Raw genomic sequence first — 21,757 nt, 5'->3', positions numbered from 1 at the left:
GTACAATTCTAACAAGCTTGTTAGTCAATATTTGGTGTGACCACCTTTATTCTTCAGCACAGTCTGCTCATTTCTTTAAGCAGTCTTCAGGAAAGCTTCTCCAGGCTTCATGAAGGACATTCAAAGCTCTTCTTTGGATGTTTATGCCTTTTTGTTCTGTTCTCTGTTGACGTGATCCCACACTGCTTCAATAATGTTGAGGTCCGGGCTCTGGGGAGGCCAATCAATGACTGATGGTGCTCCATTTTGTGTGTGTGTGTGTGTGTGTGTGTGTGTGTTTCTATTCAGGTATGTTTTTACCGCATGCTGAAAAATGAAGCTCTTGCCAATCAGATGGCATTGCATGGTGGATCAAACTTTGATGGTACTTTTCTGGATTCATAATTCCATCAATTTTGCCCAGCACCACTGGCTGAAGTACAGCCCCAAACCATGACAGAGCCTTGACTGTGTTTTACAGATGGCTGTAGACACTCTCTGTTGTACCTCTCTCCTGACCTCCTCTGTACATATTCATGACAAACTAAATTAAACTAAAAATTTCATCAGACCTGTCACCACTGATTTTAAGTCCAGTTCTTGTGTAATGTGGCATACCTCAGCCTTTTCTCCCTCTTTCCTTCCTTAAGAATGTCTCCTTGACAGCCACCTTTCCACTGAGACCATTTCTGATGAAGCTTCACTGAACAGTAGATGGATCAGCTGAAGGCCCAGATGCATCTCTCAGGTCCTGTGTCAGGTCTTTAAGGAGAAGACTTTCAGATACTGTTCATCTGCTGTAGATCGTTTTTAGATCTGACACTTGTTTTGTCCTCCACTGGTCCAGTTTCCTCAATGTTTTTAAGGACACACTGCATACCATGCCATATGCCAAATTTTCAGCTAATAGCTAATTGGGAATAACCTTGCTGGTCCAAAAATACTGTTTTATGTCTGTCAGATTATCATTGGCACTTTTCATCGATTCAACTAAAGAAAAAGGAACAAATTATGTTTTTGTGACAAGCTGCTTGTAACAAAGTGTTTAAAGATACAATTTAAAATTGGTTCTTTGCTAAGTTCTTTATGTAGAGACAACACCGGTTCATTCCTTGAGTTAGGTTCCTTTTTTTTAATGTTGGAATGATTCATAGGTCAGTGTTAAGTGGCTTAAACACAAAGAAATTTCTCTAAAAATGATCAGCTACAAGGACTGGACTGAAAATGAGTGAAAAAACAGCCAGTGTCCAAAAAAGAATTTTGAATCACCTTCAGAAAGTCTGGAGAACTGTTGCTCAAAAGCATTTTACATAATGAGGTTATAATTCTTTAATGGGGTGGATTACAATTAGCATTTATGTAACTGTCAAAGTACAGGACAGAGTTCACGTGCAGCTATACAAATAGGGTGTGTATTAACTGTCTTTTTTTTTTCCATATCAATTTCACTTCCGGCACAGCAGGAGGCGCCACACAGCCGCCACGTGATGTCACCAGAGAAAAATTAAATATGGCGGAGCGAAGGTGATGGATTGTGAAAGTTGGCCATATCTGTTCGTAAAGCCTTCGAAGTTTTTGGTGTTTGTTGCAGGTGCGTGAACATTATCGTGTGCTGTAGCGGTATGTTTACATTGTAATACGGTCCGCACGTGAGCTGGGAGGTCGTAGTTAAGTTTGATCGTCAGCAGAGGCCTTACCGAACCGGGCATTAGCCCTCAGCGTTAGCCACGTTAGCAGCTAACCCAGCGCTGCTTTTGTTTTTGTCAGGGAACGGGACTGTGTGCTGGAGGGCTGACTTTGGAGAGCCTTTTGGCTTTTTTTTTTTTTTTTTTTTTTAAATACTTCGCCTTATATTTCCCCAAACTGGACTGTGCAGCTGATCTGATTTAAAATATATATACGGACGTTTTCATATTGAAGAGCGGGTGGGGTCCAGCTCGTCTTGGAGCGTGCTGGTAGTGCTCTCCTTCAGAGGCCAACTACACAACAAAGCCATACGTGTTACACAACTAACACACAGCGGGACTGTGCCTGTTTTCCCCTGGAACTATGGATCCAAAGCGCTCACACGGCAAACCTCAAACAAGCGGTGGCGGTGGCAGCAGCGAGGACTCCAGCTGCGGCAGCCCTGCGTCCCCCTCGAGCAGCCCCGCACAGACATCAAGCAAAGCCCCGGTGCCCGGGGGAAACCTGTTCGCTAACGACGGCAGCTTCATGGAGTTGTTCAAGAAGAAGATGGAGGAGGAGGAGAGGAGGAAAAAGGAGATGCAGCAAACAGGTGGAGGTGCCAAAGCCACCGAGCAAGGACAGACAACAGTGGAAAAGAAGGCCCTTCCCGTGACGAGCTTTGTAAGGGGTTTAGCAGTTGTAAGATGAGATAGTAGATCCACTCGCATCCAAAGTGAAGCACTGTGCACTGATATGACAGGCTTACTGGCACTTGAGTTATTGCTATAATGGCTGACATGTCATTGTTATCAGTATTTGATACATTATGCCAGCGATTGTATTATCCCTGAAATATTTCAGTAAAAAAACACAGTGATGGTATAAAGCAAATGGTAGCTCAGTAAAGAGTAGGGATGATCCTCACTGATGGTTTCGCTGGTGGTGCGAGACTAAATGTAGACCTTCTGCTCTGGTGTAGTCTCCTTCATTGGCAGTCCACCTGCAAGAGCTCGTATAACGGTTTCAGTCTTCTATCCCCTAACCCAGGTGGGGAAGCGGAGAGGCGGTGTGTTCCTAAAGACCGGCATTGTTGCGAAGAAGCAGAAACAGGACACAGACGTAAGTGGGGAAGATGATAATTTTTAAGTCTTCTCATTCCCACAGGTATTAACCTCTGCCTTCTCACCCCGCAGGCTGAGCCAGGCAAGAGCGATGCTTGGTCTAAGTACATGGCTGAGGTGAAAAAGTACAAAGCCCACCAGTGTGGCGACGACGACAAAACCAGGCCTCTGGTCAAGTAGACTCCGGGAGGTGAAAGTGAAGTGCTTTGCTGGGGGAAAACTACCTACGAGGGCCCGCCAATCCTGACCACCTCATGTACTGCCAGCTCAAGTTGCCCTTCATTTTACAGTCATTCACAAACTGCTTAGATTGAACCCCCCCTCTTTTTTTTTTCCCATTTTTAATTGTTTTGTCTTGCTTGTTACTTGTTGGACTCTGTTCATTTGAGTTGATGTCAAAGTGTGTCAAACACTTGAACATTCATTATTGTTGAGTACCTTTACATTTGTCATGTCTGGTTTATGCTGGGTTTCATTAAGAACTATAAATTGATTTAATAGCTAAATCAAGGGTCAATTAAATGTACACTGCCCATTAATGTGTCATGTTGTACTTTGACATTCTCTTAACAATACCACTGTGTACGCAGTCCAGAGCACAGACTGTATGTAAAAGGTGGAAGTAGCTTCCAGGACTGAAAAGAGGAGCCAACACTGAAATATCTCAAATCAGCATTCTCTCCGGTGGCCAGCAGGGGGCAACTCCTCTACTTAAAAAAAGAGGTCTGATTGTATCTACTTGTTAAGGGAAGTGAGGACTCAACGGCACTATTTCTGTTCTTTGCCTCATCATCATCATCATTATTATTATTAGCACTACTCCTTTGGCATTTGAGCTATTATGTTTTTTTTTTTTTTTTTAGAACTCAGTGTTCCAGACATCAAATGCAGTCATCCTAGGCTGAGTAAGATTTCAGTGTGGACTTTAGGCTTAGGATCAGGACTTTTTCATAGCAAGGGATCTAACCTGCAGCAATATATGAATAGCTAGCCTTGTATTGTGGATTGGGGGTTATCATGCATTATTTGACTCAAGTTTCTGTTTTTAGTGTTTTTCTGCTAAATGATGGCTTGTGTGTCTGCCGGTCGGGCACCATCAATGCATACTTTCGACGGAACCACTTTAACTTTCATCCTGCCTGTTCCCAGTGCTAATGTGTTAATGTTATCCTAACCACAGCTGTGGCTATCCACAGTGTAGCTGATCATTATACACAGTACTGCCAAAAGTATTCACTCACTCATCCAAATTATTGAATTCAGGTGTTCCAGTCACTTCCATGGCCACAGGTGTATAAACCAAGCACCCAGGCATGCAGACTGCTTCTACAAACATTTGTGAAAGAATGGGTCGCTCTCAGGAGCTCAGTGAATTCCAGCATGGTACCGTGATAGGATGCCACCTGTGCAACAAATTTCCTCACTGCTAAATATTCCACAGTCAGCTGTTAGTGGTATTATAACCAAGTGGAAGTGATTGGAACGACAGCAACTCAAAGCAGTAGGCCACGTAAAATCACATAGTGTGGTCAGTGGATGCTGAGGTTCATAGTGCGCAGAGGTGATCACTACAGACCTCCAAACTTCATGTGTCCTTCAGATTAGCTCAAGAACAGTGTGTAGACAGCTTCATGGAATGGGTTTCCATGGCTGAGCAACTGCATCCGAGCCTTACATGCAAAGTGTTGGATGCAGTGGTGTAAAGCACACCACCACTGGACTCTTGAGCAGTGGAGACGTGTTCTCTGGAGTGATGAATCACACTTGGGGTTTGGTGGTTACCAGGGGAACAGTACCTGTATGTGCACTGTGCCAAGTGTAAAGTTTGGTGGAGGGGGGGGGTTATGGTGTGGGGTTGTTTTTCTGGAGTTGGGCTCGGCCCCTTAGTTCCAGTGAAAGGAACCCTTAATGCTTCAGCATACCGAGACATTTGGGACAGTTTCATTCTCCCAACTTTGTGGGAACAGTTTGGGGATGGCCCCTTCCTGTTCCAACATGACTGCGAGCCAGGCCTCCTCATCCAACATCAGGTTTAGGAGTGTTTCTGGGAATTTTTGACCATTCTTCCAGAAACACTTAAACCTTGTGGAAATCCTTACCTGAAGAGTTGAAGTTGTTATAGCTGCAACGGGTGGGCTGACATGATAAACCCCAGGGATTAAGAATGAGATGTCACTCAGGTTCATGTGTGAAAGCTTTTGGTGACAGTGTATGGCAACTGAACCAACTTCATAACCCTCCAGACATCACTTAATTACTTTAGTGTTGTGCTGTTGAAGGGGGAATAATCTGGACACTTTTCACTGTTAGTGGTGCCTCTGTTTGCTTTTTAGAAATAACCTCAGCCTGTACAGGAAGATGAGAGGTCTGGGAAAATGAAACCAAGTCTCACTTCTTTAATGATGTCAGCAAACACTGTCCTCATGAGGTTAAGGGCTCAATGTCCCCCTTATCGCCAAAGCAGAGGATAAAGTAGGGTAGACTTTGAGTCATCATGTGAGTGTACATTGTTCTAAGCTTTCATTTGTCACACCTGGTTTCAAAATGCTAACCAGTAGGTCATGTCCATCTTTTATATACAGCCTATGGTCCTGGGGAAGCATTTCCTCAACACTTTGGCCTCACCTAACTTTCATGACCCTGCTCAAAGGACTCATTTCAAGAGAAAGATTTTAATTAAAAGTCAGCTTGAGTTCTATACAGGAACAAATTCATCCAAGAATTCAAGTACAATGAAAACAACAGCTTTTTTTTTTTTTTAAAAAAAACAAACAAAACAAAAAAGCTCAAATTCAACAATTTGCTGTTTACATTTCTTACAGGTATCAGTGATAATTACATTATGATAAAAACAGCACCAAGTAGACACACTGACCATGCATCAGAAAGGGAGCCATACGAAAGGCACACAGTCCCAGCGAGCAACCAAACAAGTTCACACACACTCACACACACACACACACACACACACCCACACCCTCACTCCACTATAAATCCCATTCATTCATTTCTCCCTGTCCACAGTGATATAGGTCTATTGTGTAAACATTGGCAAACTGTATTTGCCATTTAATTTAACAGCTCAAAGATTTAAAAGTTGTCATTGATTTAAAAATGTTATTTTTAACTGTGGTAGTCAAGAATGGTTGAGCTGATCTTCTCAAAAGGTAATGCAGCCCAGTCTGTAATTCAGACCCCAGTTATGTGTGGTCTGTCTGTCCCCACTGTCCCAACATGTCGCCATTTCGTTGGACTGCATCGGCTGGGTCAGCTGGATCATAGAGTCTTCCTCTTAGCGTCTCCTCCCTGGCTCTGACTGACATCTGGACAGGAACAGCACAGGGTTTAAAATGTCAGTGAAAACTTTACATAACAAAACACAGCTTTAAAAAGAGAAAAAAAAAAAACAGAAAAGACCGCTTGTAAGGCATGCTGCCACCAACAGATGAGAACAGGACCGGACAGAAAAAAGGGACAACCCGAGACAGAGAACATTAGACACTTGAAAGGCAAGAGAGGCGAGAAGGAGCAGGCTTTGAGGTGGAGGGAGGGAGGGTCAGATTTTACCTGAGAAAGCGAGCTGCAAGTGAGGAGGCAGAGCAACCTGAGACCCTGACTGGAGGCTCTTATACAGATCTGAGGAGACAGGACAGGGCGACAAGAAACGAAGAGGGAGAAGATGGGAGGAACGAATACCAACAGAACAAGGAGGTTGGAGGAGAAACATGAGTCGAAGAGCAGGAGAAGAAAGGAGTGAGAGGAGAGTGACAGCCAGAAAGGAGGCGATGAAGACAGAAGTGTAAGGCCAAATGTGTGAGAGGAGAGGAAGCATAATGTAATACAGAATTGATGGGGAGAAAAGAAGCAAACAAAAATGGAATAATGTCTTACATTAATTACAAAGCTTACATTTAGACACAAAACATGGTGATAAATGAGAACACAACACAAAACAAGCCCTACACAGGAAACACCCCCACACACACGCACACAACGGCAAACACGCACCCCGACAGCCTCACACACACAGTGCTTGCATAATGTCATATCATAAAGAAGGCAATGCCATAAATTTTAGATTTGCACCTGGTGCATGATCTAAATTCCCCCAGTACAATGAGTGCATGTGCCCCGCGTGCATCACTCACTCTGGGTCAGGGTGGAGAACGGTGCGCTGCTACTGGCTGCAGAGCTGCTGGCTGCTGTGTTGGAGCTTGCTGCACTCAGCGAAGGCAGGTTTAACAGTGAGGGGAACTGGAAGGGCAGCGACACAGGCACCAGCCCCCCCAGCATCCCGAACCCGAGCGGAAGAGACGAGGCCGAGCTGAGCAGATTGCTGCTTCCTGCCGTGGACACCTTGAGCGGAAAATAGGTTGCGATTTTTTAAACAGGAAGAAGGTGGTTTCCTTAAACAGATTTATGGTTTAAATGTGGTGAATAATCCATTGGCTACACTGTATACATGTGGTGCATGAATGCATGTTACTAACGTGGGCATACTGGAGCTACAAACCTGTGGCAACTGAGAAGAGACAGATGACAATGGGACAGATGTGACTGGTTTGGCCCCCTGAGGTGTCCCGCCCCCGGACCTCTGGCGCTGACCTTGATTGGCAGAGGCCGTAGTGGGGGAGGCACTGGATCCTGAATGCTTGCTTATGGATGAGGTGTTAATAAGGCTGGTGTTGGTGGTGCTGCTGTTGCTGTTGTTGGGGGTCTTCTGGCTGCCTGGAGGAGTGTAGCTGCTTTGCCCCGGCTTGTTCACTCCTCCTTGGGCACCTGAGAACGGCGGGCGGAAACCTGCTGGGCTTTTGGAAGGGTACTGGTGTAGGGATGGGGTTGCCTGAGACCTGGGACTTTGGGAAATGGAGGCTGGTGATGAGGTGGGAGCGGTGACAACAGGGTTGGGTGTGCGGGGAGTGAGTTTGACGATGGGTGGGATGCTGCTGTGAATGGACTTGGTGAGAGTAGCGTGCATAGGCGTGATGAAGTTAGACTGTGGTTGTGGCTGAATGCTGGGCAGTGTTTGAGAAAGGGAAGTGGTAGGTTTACTGTGTGGGGTCTGGGGTAGGTGAGGTGTCTGAAACGTTTTCTGGACCGTGACCGTGGGGGATGAAAGGGCGTGTGACCGAGGTGATGTGATGATCAGAGTGTCACCACTGTTGGCTTTATTATTATTGCTGCCTTTGAGGAGCCCACAAGGGGGAGTGGAGACCCCGGTCTTTGATCCTGGGGCCACTAGTGGAGACGCAGTGGGTGGTGGACGTGGTTTAGGCGGGGACACTGAGGCAGGCATGTTGGCTTTAGTCACACCCACACCCAAAGGTCTCTGTGTGTTCAAAACTGAATGTCTGTGCAGCTGCGCAGTGCCTTTAACAACCCCCATCCCATCCACCCTGACTGAGGGCAGAGGCGAGGACGTGATAGAGGGAGGCCGAGACAGAGAGGTGGAGGAGGACGAAGAGGTAGAGATGTAGTGAGGTGCTTTGGAGCTGTTGGGAGTGCTGACAGAGTTCTTTTTCTGCTGCTGGATGACTGGGGAGGCATGGAGACCAGAGGGGTTGGTGACAGTCTTGGGTCCATCTGGAGACGGGGGGCTGTCCCCCTGAGCCAGGCCCTTGGCTGCATTGCCAAGGATGGCCAGGGCCTGAGAGATGGAGTCCAGAGACGGAGCTTCATCGAGGGAATCGAGACATATGGGCTCAGACGGTGACTGAGGTGGACGTGTGGCAACCTGGCCAGCAGGGGAGGAAGTGGCACCCGCTGAAGGTGTGGTGTGACGAACCCACACAGTCTCCTGAAAGTACAGATGACACAAATAATGACTTCTAGTGACATTTAAGAACAGCTTCACATTTTTTCCAAGTTTATTTGACATCATTCAGATACCAACTACAAGCCTAAACCCCCCCACTCCACAGACGACCTACAAACTGCAAATAGACTGAACGAGTTCTATTGTCGTTTTGATGGTCAGTTCAGCAGCCTTCACACCTCCACCAGTCCCAACTACAATACAGCCAACACAAATATTCACCCCCCAACCTCCCCCACTCCCCACACCTCAGAGAAGCCCACATCATCAAGGACTCCCACCCCAGAGTCCCCCTCCTCCCCCACCCCCACAGTCTTTTGTATTCAGGAGGACCAGGTGCTAAAGCAGTTCAGGAGTGTCAAAGCTCGCAAAGCTCCAGGTCCAGATGGTGTCTCACCTGCCACACTGAGACACTGTGCTAACGAGCTTGCCCCATTGTTCACGAACATCTTCAACTCCTCACTGGAGGCTTGCCACGTGCCTGTCTGCTTTAAAACCGCTACCATTGTTCCTGTCCCCAAGAAGCCAAGGATCACTGGACTAAATGACTACAGACCTGTGGCACTGACTTCTGTGGTCATGAAGTCATTTGAGCGTCTGGTGCTGCCCCACCTCAAGTCCCTCACCGCCCCCCTTCTGGACCCCCTGCAGTTTGCCTACAGAGCCAACAGGTCTGTGGACGACGCCATCAACCTGACTCTGCACTTCATCCTACAGCATCTGGACTCCCAGGGAACCTACGCCAGGATCCTGTTTGTGGACTTCAGCTCTGCCTTCAACACCATCATCCCTGATCTCCTCCAAGACAAGCTGTCCCAGATGAACGTGCCAGATCCCATCTGCAGGTGGATCATTGACTTCCTGATGAACAGGAAGCAGCACGTGAGGCTGGGGAAGAATGTCTCGGACTCCCGGACCATCAGCACTGGCACTCCTCAGGGCTGTGTCCTCTCTCCTCTGCTCTTCTCCCTGTATACCAACTGCTGCACCTCTGACCACCAGTCTGTCAAGCTTATTAAGTTTGCAGACGACATGACTCTCATCGGACTCATCTCAGACGGGGACGAGTCGGCCTACAGGATGGAGGTCAAACGTCTGGTGTCCTGGTGCAGCCACAATAACCTGGTACTGAACGCCCAGAAGACAGTGGAGATTATAGTGGACTTTAGGAAGCACACAGCCCCTCTACCCTCCATCATCCTGACTGACACCCCCATCACCACAGTGGACTCTTTTCGCTTCCTGGGAACTACCATCACCCAGGACCTCAAGTGGGAGCCCACCATCACCTCTGTCGTCAAAAAGGCCCAGCAGAGGATGTACTTCCTGCGGCAGTTGAAGAAATTCAACTTGCCAGCAAGGACCATGGTGCAGTTCTATACTGCCATCATTGAGTCCATCCTCACCTCCTCCATCACTGTGTGGTACGCTGGAGCCACCACTAGGGACAAACAGAGACTACAGCGCGTTGTGCACTCTGCTGAGAAGGTGATTGGCTGTAACCTCCCATCTCTCCAGGACCTGTACACCTCCAGGACACTGGGGCGTGCAGGTCGGATCACAGCCGACCACTCTCACCCTGGGCACAGACTTTTTGACCCTCTCCCCTCAGGCAGGAGGCTACGGTCCATACGGACCAGAACCTCCCGCCATAAGAACAGTTTCTTCCCCTCTGCTGTTGGGCTCATGAACAATTACCCTAAGACTGTTACTACCACCCTCCACAAACGCTGATGACCCTATGTCTATGCACCTGTCTGATTGTCTGATGTACATATTAGTGGAATATAGTTTACATTCTTTTATCTTTTAATTAGTCTCTGCACTGTATATTTTGTAAGCTCTAATATCTCTGTATATTTGCAATTTGTATACTTGTATATTGTCTTTTATTTTTTATAATTATTTGTTTTTTTTGTTTTTTTTTTTTTTTCTGTAAGCACGAAGTACCGCAGCAATTTCCTAATGCTGTGAACCTGTTCACCCATATGGCAATAAAAACCTTCTGATTCTGATTCTGATACCCATATGCACATCTTAAGATTTATGTAGCTGCTCTAATCACTACTAATTTCTCTTTAGGGTATCATTTGTTTATATAACAAGTTTAAAAACAGGAAGCCCAAATTAAAAAACAATAGGGCCTTCGCACAGTTCGTGCTCGGGCCCTAATGAGATTAAGATCAAGTCACAGTGCTCCCCCTCACCCTCCTGGCAGTAGAGAACACAGCATGGTCTTTTTGCGTTCTCAAGATTTTCAGTAAACTTGACCTCTGACTTGGACCTTGAGGTCAAGGTCACTGATATCCAAACTCGGTCAAGATTTTTTGTAGCTGCACCCATGGTATCAATTTGAAAATCCTACATCGCTTTGTTTTCAAGTTATGTTCACAAACTTGGGTGTCCACGCCACCTGACACCTGGTGGGGTGATGACAATACCCCCAAGTCTTTCAGGCTGAGGGGTAAAATACACACAGGTCCCTGTACCATTTTAAACATCAAAATGCTTCAAAAATAAAGTAAAAATGAATAAATTGATGAAGTTTGTTTTAAAAAAAGCTGCCTTTTATAAACAATCCGCCTATTCAGTAATCCCCAGTCACCATATTTGCCACACATGACAGTGAAGTTGATCTTTCTTGATTCTGGACTGCTAGTCAGACAAAAAAATTGGAAGGCACCACTTTAACTTGTGTACTTCACATTTTTCATTTACTGTCCAGAGTTTCTGCTCATAAACCACAAACTCTGCAGCCCATAAAACAAACCCCAGCTTTTAATAATTTGGTTGAGGTCTATTTGTGCATCATGATGATATTTTCTGTTTTTCTGATATGTACATGCACTTCCCTTTATGGTCACTGCTCATACATGACACCTAATAAGTGGCAGAATGAGGAGAGTGGGTATGTATATTAGTATGTGATTTTTTTTTTAATTAACCATGAACTACGACATATGAAACAGATTGATTTGAAAGTCCAACTAACCTTTGGCTTGGCCTTGGGAGCAGGGAGCATCTTTTTCTTTGCTCTGGAGCAAAATGACAAAATAAGTAAGTGAATGCTAGCACAACAACTCAGTCATGAGAAAACAAGTTAATAATAATAATAATAATAATAATAATAATAATAATAATAATAATAATGTGACTCACGTGTAGCCTGTGAGATGACCATGAGCCATGATGCTCTCTTTGAACAGCATCCTGTAGGCAGGGATATACAGAAATACGAATGCAAGCATTAATGTAAAGGAATTTACTTTTTGCTCACTACTCTATTTAAAGCTATCACTGAAAGCATATGAGGAAGTTGGCAGCTATTAAAATCACTCTACAACAAAAAAAATCACATTAGCTGCAGCCACACACCTGGCCTGCATCCACCCCTTAGGCCAGAGAGGTTTGACTTCAGTCTCCATGAAGGCCTTGAGGTAGTCTTCTAGAGACAGCGTGTTCTTCCCTTCACGCTCATAGCAGGTCAGCTTCACCCGCACCAAGTTACACAGCAGCGACCTGGAACGCACACACAAAACCAAACACTCTTAACATGAGGCTCTCTTAACATGAAAAATCCCATCATATGCACATCATGTACATTAATAGCCACAGTTTTTTTTTTTTTTTTTTGCATGCAAGGGATCGCCTTGCTTCCCAGCACTGGGCGTGTGATGTGTGAAGCACTACACAGCACTACACTTGATGCCTGCCTGCTGCTTTCCCTCTCCAGTAGCTTCCACAACAGGACAAACACTGAGCTGAACCTGACAGGACAAACATGATTGCATGATGGACCATTATGAAATAAGCAATGAATGCAGTTCCAGCTGCCAAATGTATCTTGATATCCGATCAATGATGGCTAGTTTTCACTTTTTGGGGGAGTTTCCAGAGGTGTCGCATCACACCAGATGCTCCTGATTTGGATAAAGTACCCCAGAGCTCAGCTTTATGTAACTCAACAGCTGGTCACTCAAAACAGCAAATGAGCAGACTGAAAATGATGGCTCCTGTGGATGTGTACCATAAGAGAGGAAACTGACCTGAGTCTGTCATCCCAAACAAACTTTTTTCGAGGCCCCATCACCCTCTTCCCTGGTTTCTCCTCGTCGTCTTCTTCTGAGCCATTTTTCTCTCCCTCCTCAGACTGCTGCCTGTGAGCAGAGAAACAAATATCACAAGATCAAAGAAGCAAAGTATCTGTGAGCTGGAAACAAGAGCCAAGGCCGACTCCTTACTTTGCCACTTTGGCGATACAGTCCATGTTGTATCGAGCGATCTGCTCCGGCATCACGCTGCACACTGCCAACTTCAGCTTCAGCAGGGGCGTTCGTAGTCGGTCATCCTGGAGAGCGAGAAAAAAAAAAAAAAAAAACATTCACACTCATCAAGGACGGCATGCTTACAAGTTCAATCCAGAATCAGATAATTGATGCACAGCCAGCAGACACAAAAACAGCTTTCACTCAAATGAAAATGCAGAGGCCAGCTCATAGCAAGTTTGACCCCAGTGTTGTTACCCCCCCGATGCTTCTAAACACCAGGATTTTATTTTGGTTTGGTTTGTTTTCAGCAGTTTTTCTGACAACTGTCAGCCTGATGTGGGCACACCCAACTGGGGCCAACATAGGAAAATGTGGGTTTGCCCTGCCCACACAGCCCCACAGTTCACCCACAGTTATCCACTGTGGGCACACATTGGCATGTTTGCTGGGTAGGCTGAGAAGAGCATCATAGCAACACAGATGCTATATGTACTGCTGTGGATGGTCAGCAGCAAAACATATTCTGGCCAACAAAAAATAAATAAATAAATAAATACACCCAGAGCTTAAACTGCTGTTACTTTACTCTTTGTGAAGGAACTGATGCCACTCTCTTTAAATACTTTAAGATAGGACAATCCTGCTAGCATCTAGCGCGGTTAATAACATTGATATAATTATTAACTTTGATCATATGACCACAGGTCAGAGCTCTGGGAAAAATGTAATCCTGAGGGCCAACTATGAAGTGAGGAAACTTTAAGAGCAGAATTATAACAAAAAGTAGAAGTGGTGTGTGTTACTGTGTTTATGCTTCAGTAAAGAAACTCAGTTAGCTTTCTGCTCACTGCTCACACCCAGTTGCTCCTCTCTGCACGCACTGCTACTGCATTTTGAAACAGCCGAATTCGTAATAAATCTGTTCTGAGATGTTTTTCAGTTCCTGTTGTCAGACAAGAGGACGACTCTGAAATATGGATTTAAACAGGAAATGGGGGGAAACTAACACACTCAAGCTTTTTACTGAGCCGCTGTTCTGCACATACGAAATCCAGATTTCTCTAAATGCAACACTGTCAGGCAAACTCTGCATTCACATTTATTAACAACAATGACTGTGGTAAGAATTGCATTGTATTTAACAGTAACGTTATCACTTGGAGAGGAAGTCAGAAGCCACAGAGTGGCTCATTCAGGTCTCTATTAGCAGCAATAAACAGCAAAAGAGCTGTGCTGCTTCGATTGGCTGCTTCCCTCCGTCACTCACAGGCTTCTTCCTGAAAGAGGCAGGTGCAGCAGCCGTTCCAGTTTGACATAAAGCCACAGACACTGAAAAGACTGGTAGAAACTGTGGTCCTGACTGGTAGTATACAGGAACAGGGCCAAAAAAAAAAAAAAAAAAAAAGGAAAAAGGATGTGTGTGATATTTTGGCCTAAAACTTGAAACCTGCAGTCCAGGGGCATATTTTAACGTGATAGGATACGGGACCTTTAAATACAAAACATAGCCCTCTAGGCATCACTTATTACCAAAAGTAATTGTAACAATAACACCACATAATGCTGCCACACACCTGTATGTTGAGGCTGAGCTTCTTAAGTCGTTTAAGCAGAGCGTCTTTATTGCAGGGCACAAAGGCCTCCAGGTGAGAGTAGACAGCTGAACGCACCTCTGTGGGCTGCTCCTGAACCTGCAGCTCAATGCTGACACACACACACACACACACACACACAGACAAATACAAAGTTACATTTATTTGATTTTACACTAATTAATCTGCACTAATCAAAATCAGAAAATGCACTCACTCCAGTAGGATGTTATTCATGTCCAGTGTGAAGAATTTCTTTCTGCCCTCTTCATCAAACAGACGGGACGCCTGTGAGAAAGAAACAGTATTAGACGGACTTAAACGTCTCTGCTGACACGGTTTACATTTCTCAAAAAAAAAAATGGGTCATCATCTCATCCTCATTAGAATCATGTGAGCAGTGAACAAGATATGTTACATAAGCAGTCTACTTCACATATAATTTACACTCTAAAAGAATGTGAAGCTGGTACGAGACTGAAGCTCATACCGCTCTCAGGTCTTCAATGCGTTTTGTGAGGGGGTCTGGAAGTCCACTGGGCAGAGGAGGAGGGGTAATCACACTACTCTGTATCGCCCGGCTACCTCCCATTTTGTGTCCCATCCCAAAGGAGCCATTCTCTCCCTGTGCTGGGCTGGAAGGCTGAGGCGAGTCCAGCATCCCAAAGTCCAGGTCACCCATCATATCCTGCAGCAAGTCGTTGTTGGCCGAGCCGAGCAGCGACATCACAGACGGGTCTGCGGTCAGGTCGGCCATGTTGCAGTCGTTGCTGCCAGGAGGCTTGGGATGGGTGTTCAGGAGCGCACTGTTGGCATTCGGCACTTTGGGGCTGGGTCGTGGCAGACCACTGGCGGCCATGTTCTTCTTGCGCATCTCCTCCTTCTCCCGGGTGAAGCGACGGAGCATGTTGGCCAGGTGGAGGGAATCCTTCATCAGCTTCTTCCTCTTTTTCTTTTCTGGCCGGTTCAGAGCTGAAACGCTGCCGAGACAGAAGAGGCACAAAAATAAAGATGTTTAATGCACAGTGTGGGAATTTTGTCTGTGGTTACAGCTGAGGGAAAGCAGTGTGGTTTTGGTATCGATGGATAACAAACCCTTAACAGCTGTTTAGCATATTGTAATTAAAGTGGCCTAAGGGAGAGCTGCCCCCCTACACCTCCTCTAAGCCAGACACAGACCAGAGCATACAATTACCACAAAGTAGAACTGGCTTCAAACAGAGAGCTGCAAGAGGAGGACTATCTATTCTCAAATCCCCCCGCCCCACCCAACACCTGTTTATTTAACTACATGACTACCGTATTTTTCGGACTACAAGGCGCACTTAAAAATCGCGCCTTGTAGCCACAGCCTTATGTATGAACTCTTGTTGCGCTTACTGACCTTGAACCAATTTTATGTGGTACAATGCGCTCAAAAATCTGTCAAAATGTTTTAGTGCAACTTTGGTAAGGGACGCTTCACAAATATCAACATTTTCCAGAGCGTGCAAAACGTACGACAGGGGGAGGGGGGTAAGACCCAGCGTAAGCTTTTCAAATAGTTAGAAAATGTCGGTCCGTTTGTGTAATTTGAGCGCTGCCATCTGACCGCCAATGCCCGAGGCATCCACACCACTGTCTGGTCTGCAGCAATATGGCCTCAGGTCTGGTAGATCAGTTCAAAAGCCTCACTGAATTCTCTAAAATAGGCCATCATTGATTCACAAAATGACTATTGATGATATTACACAGGAACAAGCTGTGAGTGCAGTGCAGCAGGTGTGGAAAGCAGCCAAAGCCGCCGGAGAGAAATTCAACAAGAAGTGAAAGCATTGTTCCAAAAATAGAAACCGTACGCAGTAAACCGAAGACCTGGCCCATTTGCATCTATGCTGGCCCGTATATTTATGTGTAATCTGGCGATCAGCGGCGCGCACTGTTACCAAATTCTATGCAATAAAACTCGCTGTCGGCTGTCTCAAAAGTTGCTAAAGGACAAATCGAGGTCCGGGGGTGTGTGTGCCGTCCCCCTTGGTGCCAAAGAGAGGTCCAGACGATGCCACAGCATATGAAGGGACGCAGTACGAGCGCTGTATGTACACAAAACATATTTACAGTGGAGTTTTCAAGTTTCCGGTGTTGTGTCAAAAAGGGATTTCCTTTTATTTATTTATTTTTTAAATGTTTTTTTCTTTGCTTATATCGATAAATATACTGGTGTACAGGATTTGTGAAGGGCTTATATATAAAATGAAGAAATTACTTTTTACCCTCATTAATAAAGAATATATTGTAGTGCCTGTTAAGACGTTGAAGAAGATGGCAAGACATTGCCAGCAAAAGTTGCCCTTTTATTAACAGTTAAATGGTTGCTCTGTGCCGCAACCAAAACAAAACAGTAACAACAACAAGACTGACTCGGATAATGATGAGAGGGAACCCGGCATGCTTGACGCCGAAATCGCCCAACTGTTCAACTCAGACACTGAAGATGAGGAATTTGATGGATTTGTGGAAGATGAATGATTTAAAATGTGAGGGTATTTTTCTGCATTTGTTACAACTGAACAATATTCTGAGTTATTGTGAATGAGCTGAATAAAGTTCAGCTTACCTGATGCTTTTGTTTCGCTCTACATATGTTTTATCATGCGCTTTATAACCCGGTGCGCCTTATGGTCCGCAAAATACGGTACTTAAGACTATGAGCAATAGAAAATAACTCAAATACAGGATAAATTGGGTGCCTGAAGCAATGTTGAAACCTCACCCAGGCTTTGGTACTTTGTTTTTTCGGGGTTTCTTCTCCTCCAGAATTCCACCATCTTGCTTTTTCCGTCGCTTTTTAATCACTCTCTCTTCACCATCTTTCATCTTCTGCAAAGAGGTGTAAAAGAAAAAAAAGGCACAGTATAATAAAAGTAGTACAGCAACAAATTTAGTCCTTTCTTTTATTTATCTTTTGTTCATATATGTGCAGAGAGCCACGAACCTACCTTGAAATGATTATCGTCTGTGCCGGCGTTCTCTCCCTCAGAGTCGGACGCAGCTCTGAACTGCAGCGTGCCCGTGTTGATGTATAAAGCCTCCATGTTTTGTGGTGAGAGAAGGCTGGTACCAGCTCATCATACTGTGGGCAGGAGAATTTTAAATTAACTGTTTGTTTTATTATGATACACCAGTCTTCTTCAACCCGAATTATTACACATGATACTAAACTGTATGCGCTGTATACTAAGTATCAAGGCCCATATTATTTGTTTTGTTTTATTCAGCTGTTTCCACCGCAGATCAAAAGCATCTACTGAAAAAGGTAAATCGAGCAAAGCAGAGAACCATGAATAACTCACAGCTTCTGAATTGTCGATGAAAGGATCGGTCTCATCGTAACCATAGCCGATGTCAATGAGATCCTGCATTCTGTCCTTCTTCTTCTTCTTTGAGCCACCGCCCTGCAAATGGAGGGTAAACACAAAGATCAGAAAACAGTTACAAATACAACAGACATACACAACAACAACATCACCCACACAGATTCAGCTGTAACCATAATATGGACAGTAGTAGAACCGATACTTCAGTAGCAAGTGGTTGCAAAAAATTCAGACCTTTATGGCTGCCTGAAAAGATCTGTAGCTTTCACTTAGATATAGATAAAAATAGCTAAGGTCAAATCCACTATAACCTGATCCACTTTCCACAGCAGGTGGTACAAGCCAATGTAACACTAGGAAAATGGGAAATTAGCATAAATATATTTATTTCATTTAAAAAATTACAGAAATGCTCTTAGTACCAAAGACAAAAGCCAATACATGTGTGCAAATAAAAGCCCGTTTAAACTGAGATTAGCTGCAAACATCAGGTGGGGCAAGAACTTTTTAAAACTCTAAGACTATTCGATTTCTAAATGCCAGTTAGTTTTAAAAGATGTATGAAGTACATAGACAGGTCATGAAATTAATAAATTATTTTTAAACAGAAATGATGCACTTGGACACAAAAATATGCCATGCCGTCAGTGCACAAAATGTTTATATTCTACACTGTTACCAATATTGTGTTGTTAAAATGGCCTTACTTTTGGTCTTTTTAAAGTTCAGTCAAATTTGTCAACACAACCAACCTAAGGAGCCTTTGGTGCGTCTGTTTACTGAGACTTAGGATTTCTATGACTGAGTCGACTGCTGTCACAATTGTTGTTTATATTGTAATTCCTATGCAGATTTTCTTAAATCTTGCCAATCCTTCATGTACAATAATAGAAAGGAAAAAAAAAAAAAAAAAAAGAAAAAGAAGCCAACTCTCATACTAACAAAAACAAAACTGAAACTAAACATTTTCAAACAATAAAAACTAAACGTAACAAGCAATTTCTCTCTGGAAACTAATTAAAACTGAATTAGAACTAATCAGGAAATACTAAACTATAATAGCTCTGCAACAAACTCCAGAGAAAGCCTCTCAGTCAGTCACACACACACATTATATCTTTAACCCCACTGAGGCCCTGCGGTCATTAGATAGCAAGCAGCCAACAAATGTAGGCAGGAGATTCAGGCAAACATTTGCCTGCACTCAATAACTTCAAACATGACTTAATAATTCAATACATAATTAACTAGAACTTCCCTAATATTAGCCACTTAGGATGGCCGCTCACACTGACTTTCTGTCTCCTGCCGGTTGTTGCGAAACGTTCAGAATCACTTCCACTGTTGCATGCATTGTTAACTGAGGCTTGTTATAATGTTTCTCAACACATTATATATTTCTTTTTTTTTTTTTTTTTTTTAAAATAACGAAGAGTTGTCTAATGGCTTGAAGCTTCAGTCACAAACCTAGGGTAGGGAACAGCCTTATCTGTTTCACAAACACTCCACAGACAACACTGACATTAACTTCTGTCGGCTAATGCAGCAGAAGCTCAGAAAGTTAGCTGGGTGTTGCTCATAAATGACTACAGTTTCAATGTGATTAGTACTACCTAATCAGTTTTATTAATATAGTAACATTCCTAGCATTTTGCACACATACATTGCACTGTAGGGGGTTTACCTTATGATATAAAGCACCTTTATTCTGCTTTTGTCCTGAACTGGTGTTATACAAATAAGCCTAGGTTTACTTACTACTTACATATTTGTTTTCAAATTTCCTGGCCAGCTCTTCTACCTCCCGTCTCTCCCTCTCGTCATCTGCAAAGGGGTCGTTGGGGTCCAGTGGAGGAGTGAGTCCTTTAGGTACAGCAGAACCTGCGGGCTTTACCTGAGGAACAGCAAGGTAACCATTAGGGACACAGAAGGGAGCTTATGATTTGTTTTCTTGACACTTACAAAGGTTAAGAGGTCTCAATAAGTCGATGAAAAAAGGTTGTATTAGTCCTGCTGTTGCTCTGAAAACCTAAGAAAAACAACCCCTGGCCACATAATCCGGGTTGAAGTGTACATCTAGATTCTGAAAAATGTTTCACGACAACATCCAAGTCATTACAGTACCTGGCAATATGTGCAACTTGCATAATAAGAATTTAAAATTCAAAAATAAGGAGGTTGTCACTAACAACTCTGAAAATCAAACAACTGCTGTGAATGGCTGTGAATGGTCCTGTTTGGAGTGTGCGGGTCACCTCTCCATCACCCATCACATGTTTACAGATGTAAACACAGCAGTAACAAAGGAGGGTGGTGAAAACAACCAAAGCTCAGTGTTCCTGCTGCTTTAAAATAAATGATCTGTAAGGGTTAATTGAGCATGTTTCAGATAAGGACTTATAATTTTCTGACTGTTCCAAATCCCTCACTTTATCTCCATGTAAAAAAATATCTGCACTGCTCTAAACTCTCCAAAATCCCCATAATGGATAAATATCGAGCATGAACGTAAAGTTAACACGAGGTCAGTGTGGGCTGCTTTATTCACAAGACCTGTTTGCAACTAACACTAAGCACCAACAAACAACAAGTGTGTATCCACGCAGGTTCAAGCACTGTTGGAGGTGCGCCAGGTTAGGCCCCCTGTGAGCACTACGGTGCCCGGCTCTGCTTTCCTACCTGAGAAACAGATGACTGGACCAGCTCGCCGTAGTTGAACTCGGAGGGACCCTCGCTCATTCGGCTCGCTCAGCGTGAGGTGAGGCGGACAGTGGGCTTCTTCTCCCCGCTCTGCGCGTCGCTTCCTTTCGTATTACCAAACAAGACCCCCGCCACCTCCTGACCCGACCGCAACTCCCACCTCCGTCTTTCCCAAAAGTGATTGTCGACGGCCTCATCTTCGCGCGGGCGTTTCTTGCTGGTCTCCGGGTCGGCGGGCGAGGTGTTGAGGGTAGAATCGGTGACCGAACGGCACTTTCCTCGGCTCTGCCATTTGACGCTCTCCGTCCGACGTCCGGGCACACAAACCTGGAGCGCCAATGCTCCTCTGTACCGCCACTGGCAGGGGGAGCTACGCTGGAGATGGTCGACAAGTAGAGCTAGCGAGTTGCTTAGCTAGTTAGCTTCCTCAGACTGAGTGCTGCAGGCAACACAATGACTTTTATCGCTCCTCAGCCCCTTTTAATCCATACAGTAGTATCCCCGGAACAGCCCCCGTCGCCTACGAGGGACTTAAACTGTAGGAAAGCGCAGTTTTGACAGCTTCCATGAAATTGGTGTTTAGCTACCGCAAGGATGATTCCTGAAGTAGCCATCTTGATCATTATTATCATATTCAGAGGCTGGGCGTGCGTGCTGAAAGAAAGCGGAAGGCAGAGAGGAAGGGGAACCGCGTCTGTCCAATGGCAAGCGCGGAAACACCGCCCACATGACAGACTAGCGCGAACGTGGAGGAGATGATTGCTTCTGAAACAGCCGGGATGTCTCCCGCTGTTTACTACAGGGGAGAAAATAGACGCTTTGTGCCTTTCGGCTTCTGATTGCAGCAAAACGCAAAACTACAGTCACGGGTCACATTTACACTACTGGTCTACCTAAAGTCCTGTTAACTCACTTTATTGCTATTTTCTATTCTGTTTTACTTTGATATGAAGCATTTACTGGTTATACAGTTGCTGCGCAAATGTATCGAGCAAGGCCAGCCCAAGCCTTGAAGGGCCCCTAGGGAAAATTTGATTTTAGGGCCCCCCTCATAATACTCCATTGTCACTGAGCCTAAGCGTTATTAATGCTTTAGAGTGAAGTTGAATATTATTTGGAAGGGGGGGGGGGGGGGGGGGGGGATGTATTTCCTTTTCAGCCTCATATACAAAAGCCCATTGAAAAACAATGATTTTAGTATGATTCACATTGTGAAACTATGTCATGTTCCATTACATTAAGGAGGGGTGGGACAAGT

The 21,757-nt window shown here is 44.7% G+C and overlaps 2 protein-coding genes across 2 annotated transcripts; one reads left to right on the top strand and one right to left on the bottom strand.

Moving 5' to 3' along the window:
• The first annotated feature begins 1,806 nt into the window (after positions 1 to 1,806).
• On the top strand, positions 1,807 to 3,301 carry trir (telomerase RNA component interacting RNase). Its single transcript, XM_030735612.1, has 3 exons — positions 1,807 to 2,328; positions 2,695 to 2,766; positions 2,841 to 3,301. Exons 1-3 carry the CDS (start codon positions 2,029 to 2,031, stop codon positions 2,946 to 2,948), a joined length of 480 nt encoding a protein of 159 aa, XP_030591472.1. The 5' UTR covers positions 1,807 to 2,028; the 3' UTR covers positions 2,949 to 3,301.
• A 2,120-nt stretch (positions 3,302 to 5,421) lies between these two features.
• Positions 5,422 to 21,291, bottom strand: LOC115784312 (ubinuclein-2-like). Its single transcript, XM_030735490.1, is given in 23 exon segments — positions 5,422 to 6,091; positions 6,336 to 6,404; positions 6,917 to 7,124; positions 7,282 to 8,565; positions 11,576 to 11,618; positions 11,743 to 11,793; positions 11,959 to 12,102; positions 12,630 to 12,740; positions 12,825 to 12,931; positions 14,426 to 14,555; positions 14,661 to 14,731; positions 14,934 to 15,423; positions 17,196 to 17,302; positions 17,422 to 17,505; positions 17,507 to 17,533; positions 17,535 to 17,555; positions 17,776 to 17,877; positions 19,565 to 19,693; positions 20,479 to 20,623; positions 20,625 to 20,654; positions 20,656 to 20,681; positions 20,683 to 20,763; positions 20,765 to 21,291. Coding segments are annotated over 23 exon segments (3,534 nt in total). The 5' UTR covers positions 20,792 to 21,291; the 3' UTR covers positions 5,422 to 6,044.
• Between the last annotated feature and the right edge of the window lie 466 nt (positions 21,292 to 21,757).

Source organism: Archocentrus centrarchus, chromosome 8, assembly GCF_007364275.1.
Source record: "Archocentrus centrarchus isolate MPI-CPG fArcCen1 chromosome 8, fArcCen1, whole genome shotgun sequence".
NCBI lineage: Eukaryota > Metazoa > Chordata > Actinopteri > Cichliformes > Cichlidae > Archocentrus > Archocentrus centrarchus.
This window is presented reverse-complemented; position numbering and strand designations above follow the sequence as displayed.

Bases quoted from the DNA above. Each gene is read 5' to 3' on its own strand.
- trir (XM_030735612.1), top strand. From the start codon at position 2,029: ATGGATCCAAAGCGCTCACACGGCAAACCTCAAACAAGCGGTGGCGGT. The intron at 2,329-2,694 runs GTAAGGGGTTTA...CCCCTAACCCAG, and splicing joins CCCTTCCCGTGACGAGCTTT to GTGGGGAAGCGGAGAGGCGG. The intron at 2,767-2,840 runs GTAAGTGGGGAA...CTCACCCCGCAG, and splicing joins AGCAGAAACAGGACACAGAC to GCTGAGCCAGGCAAGAGCGA.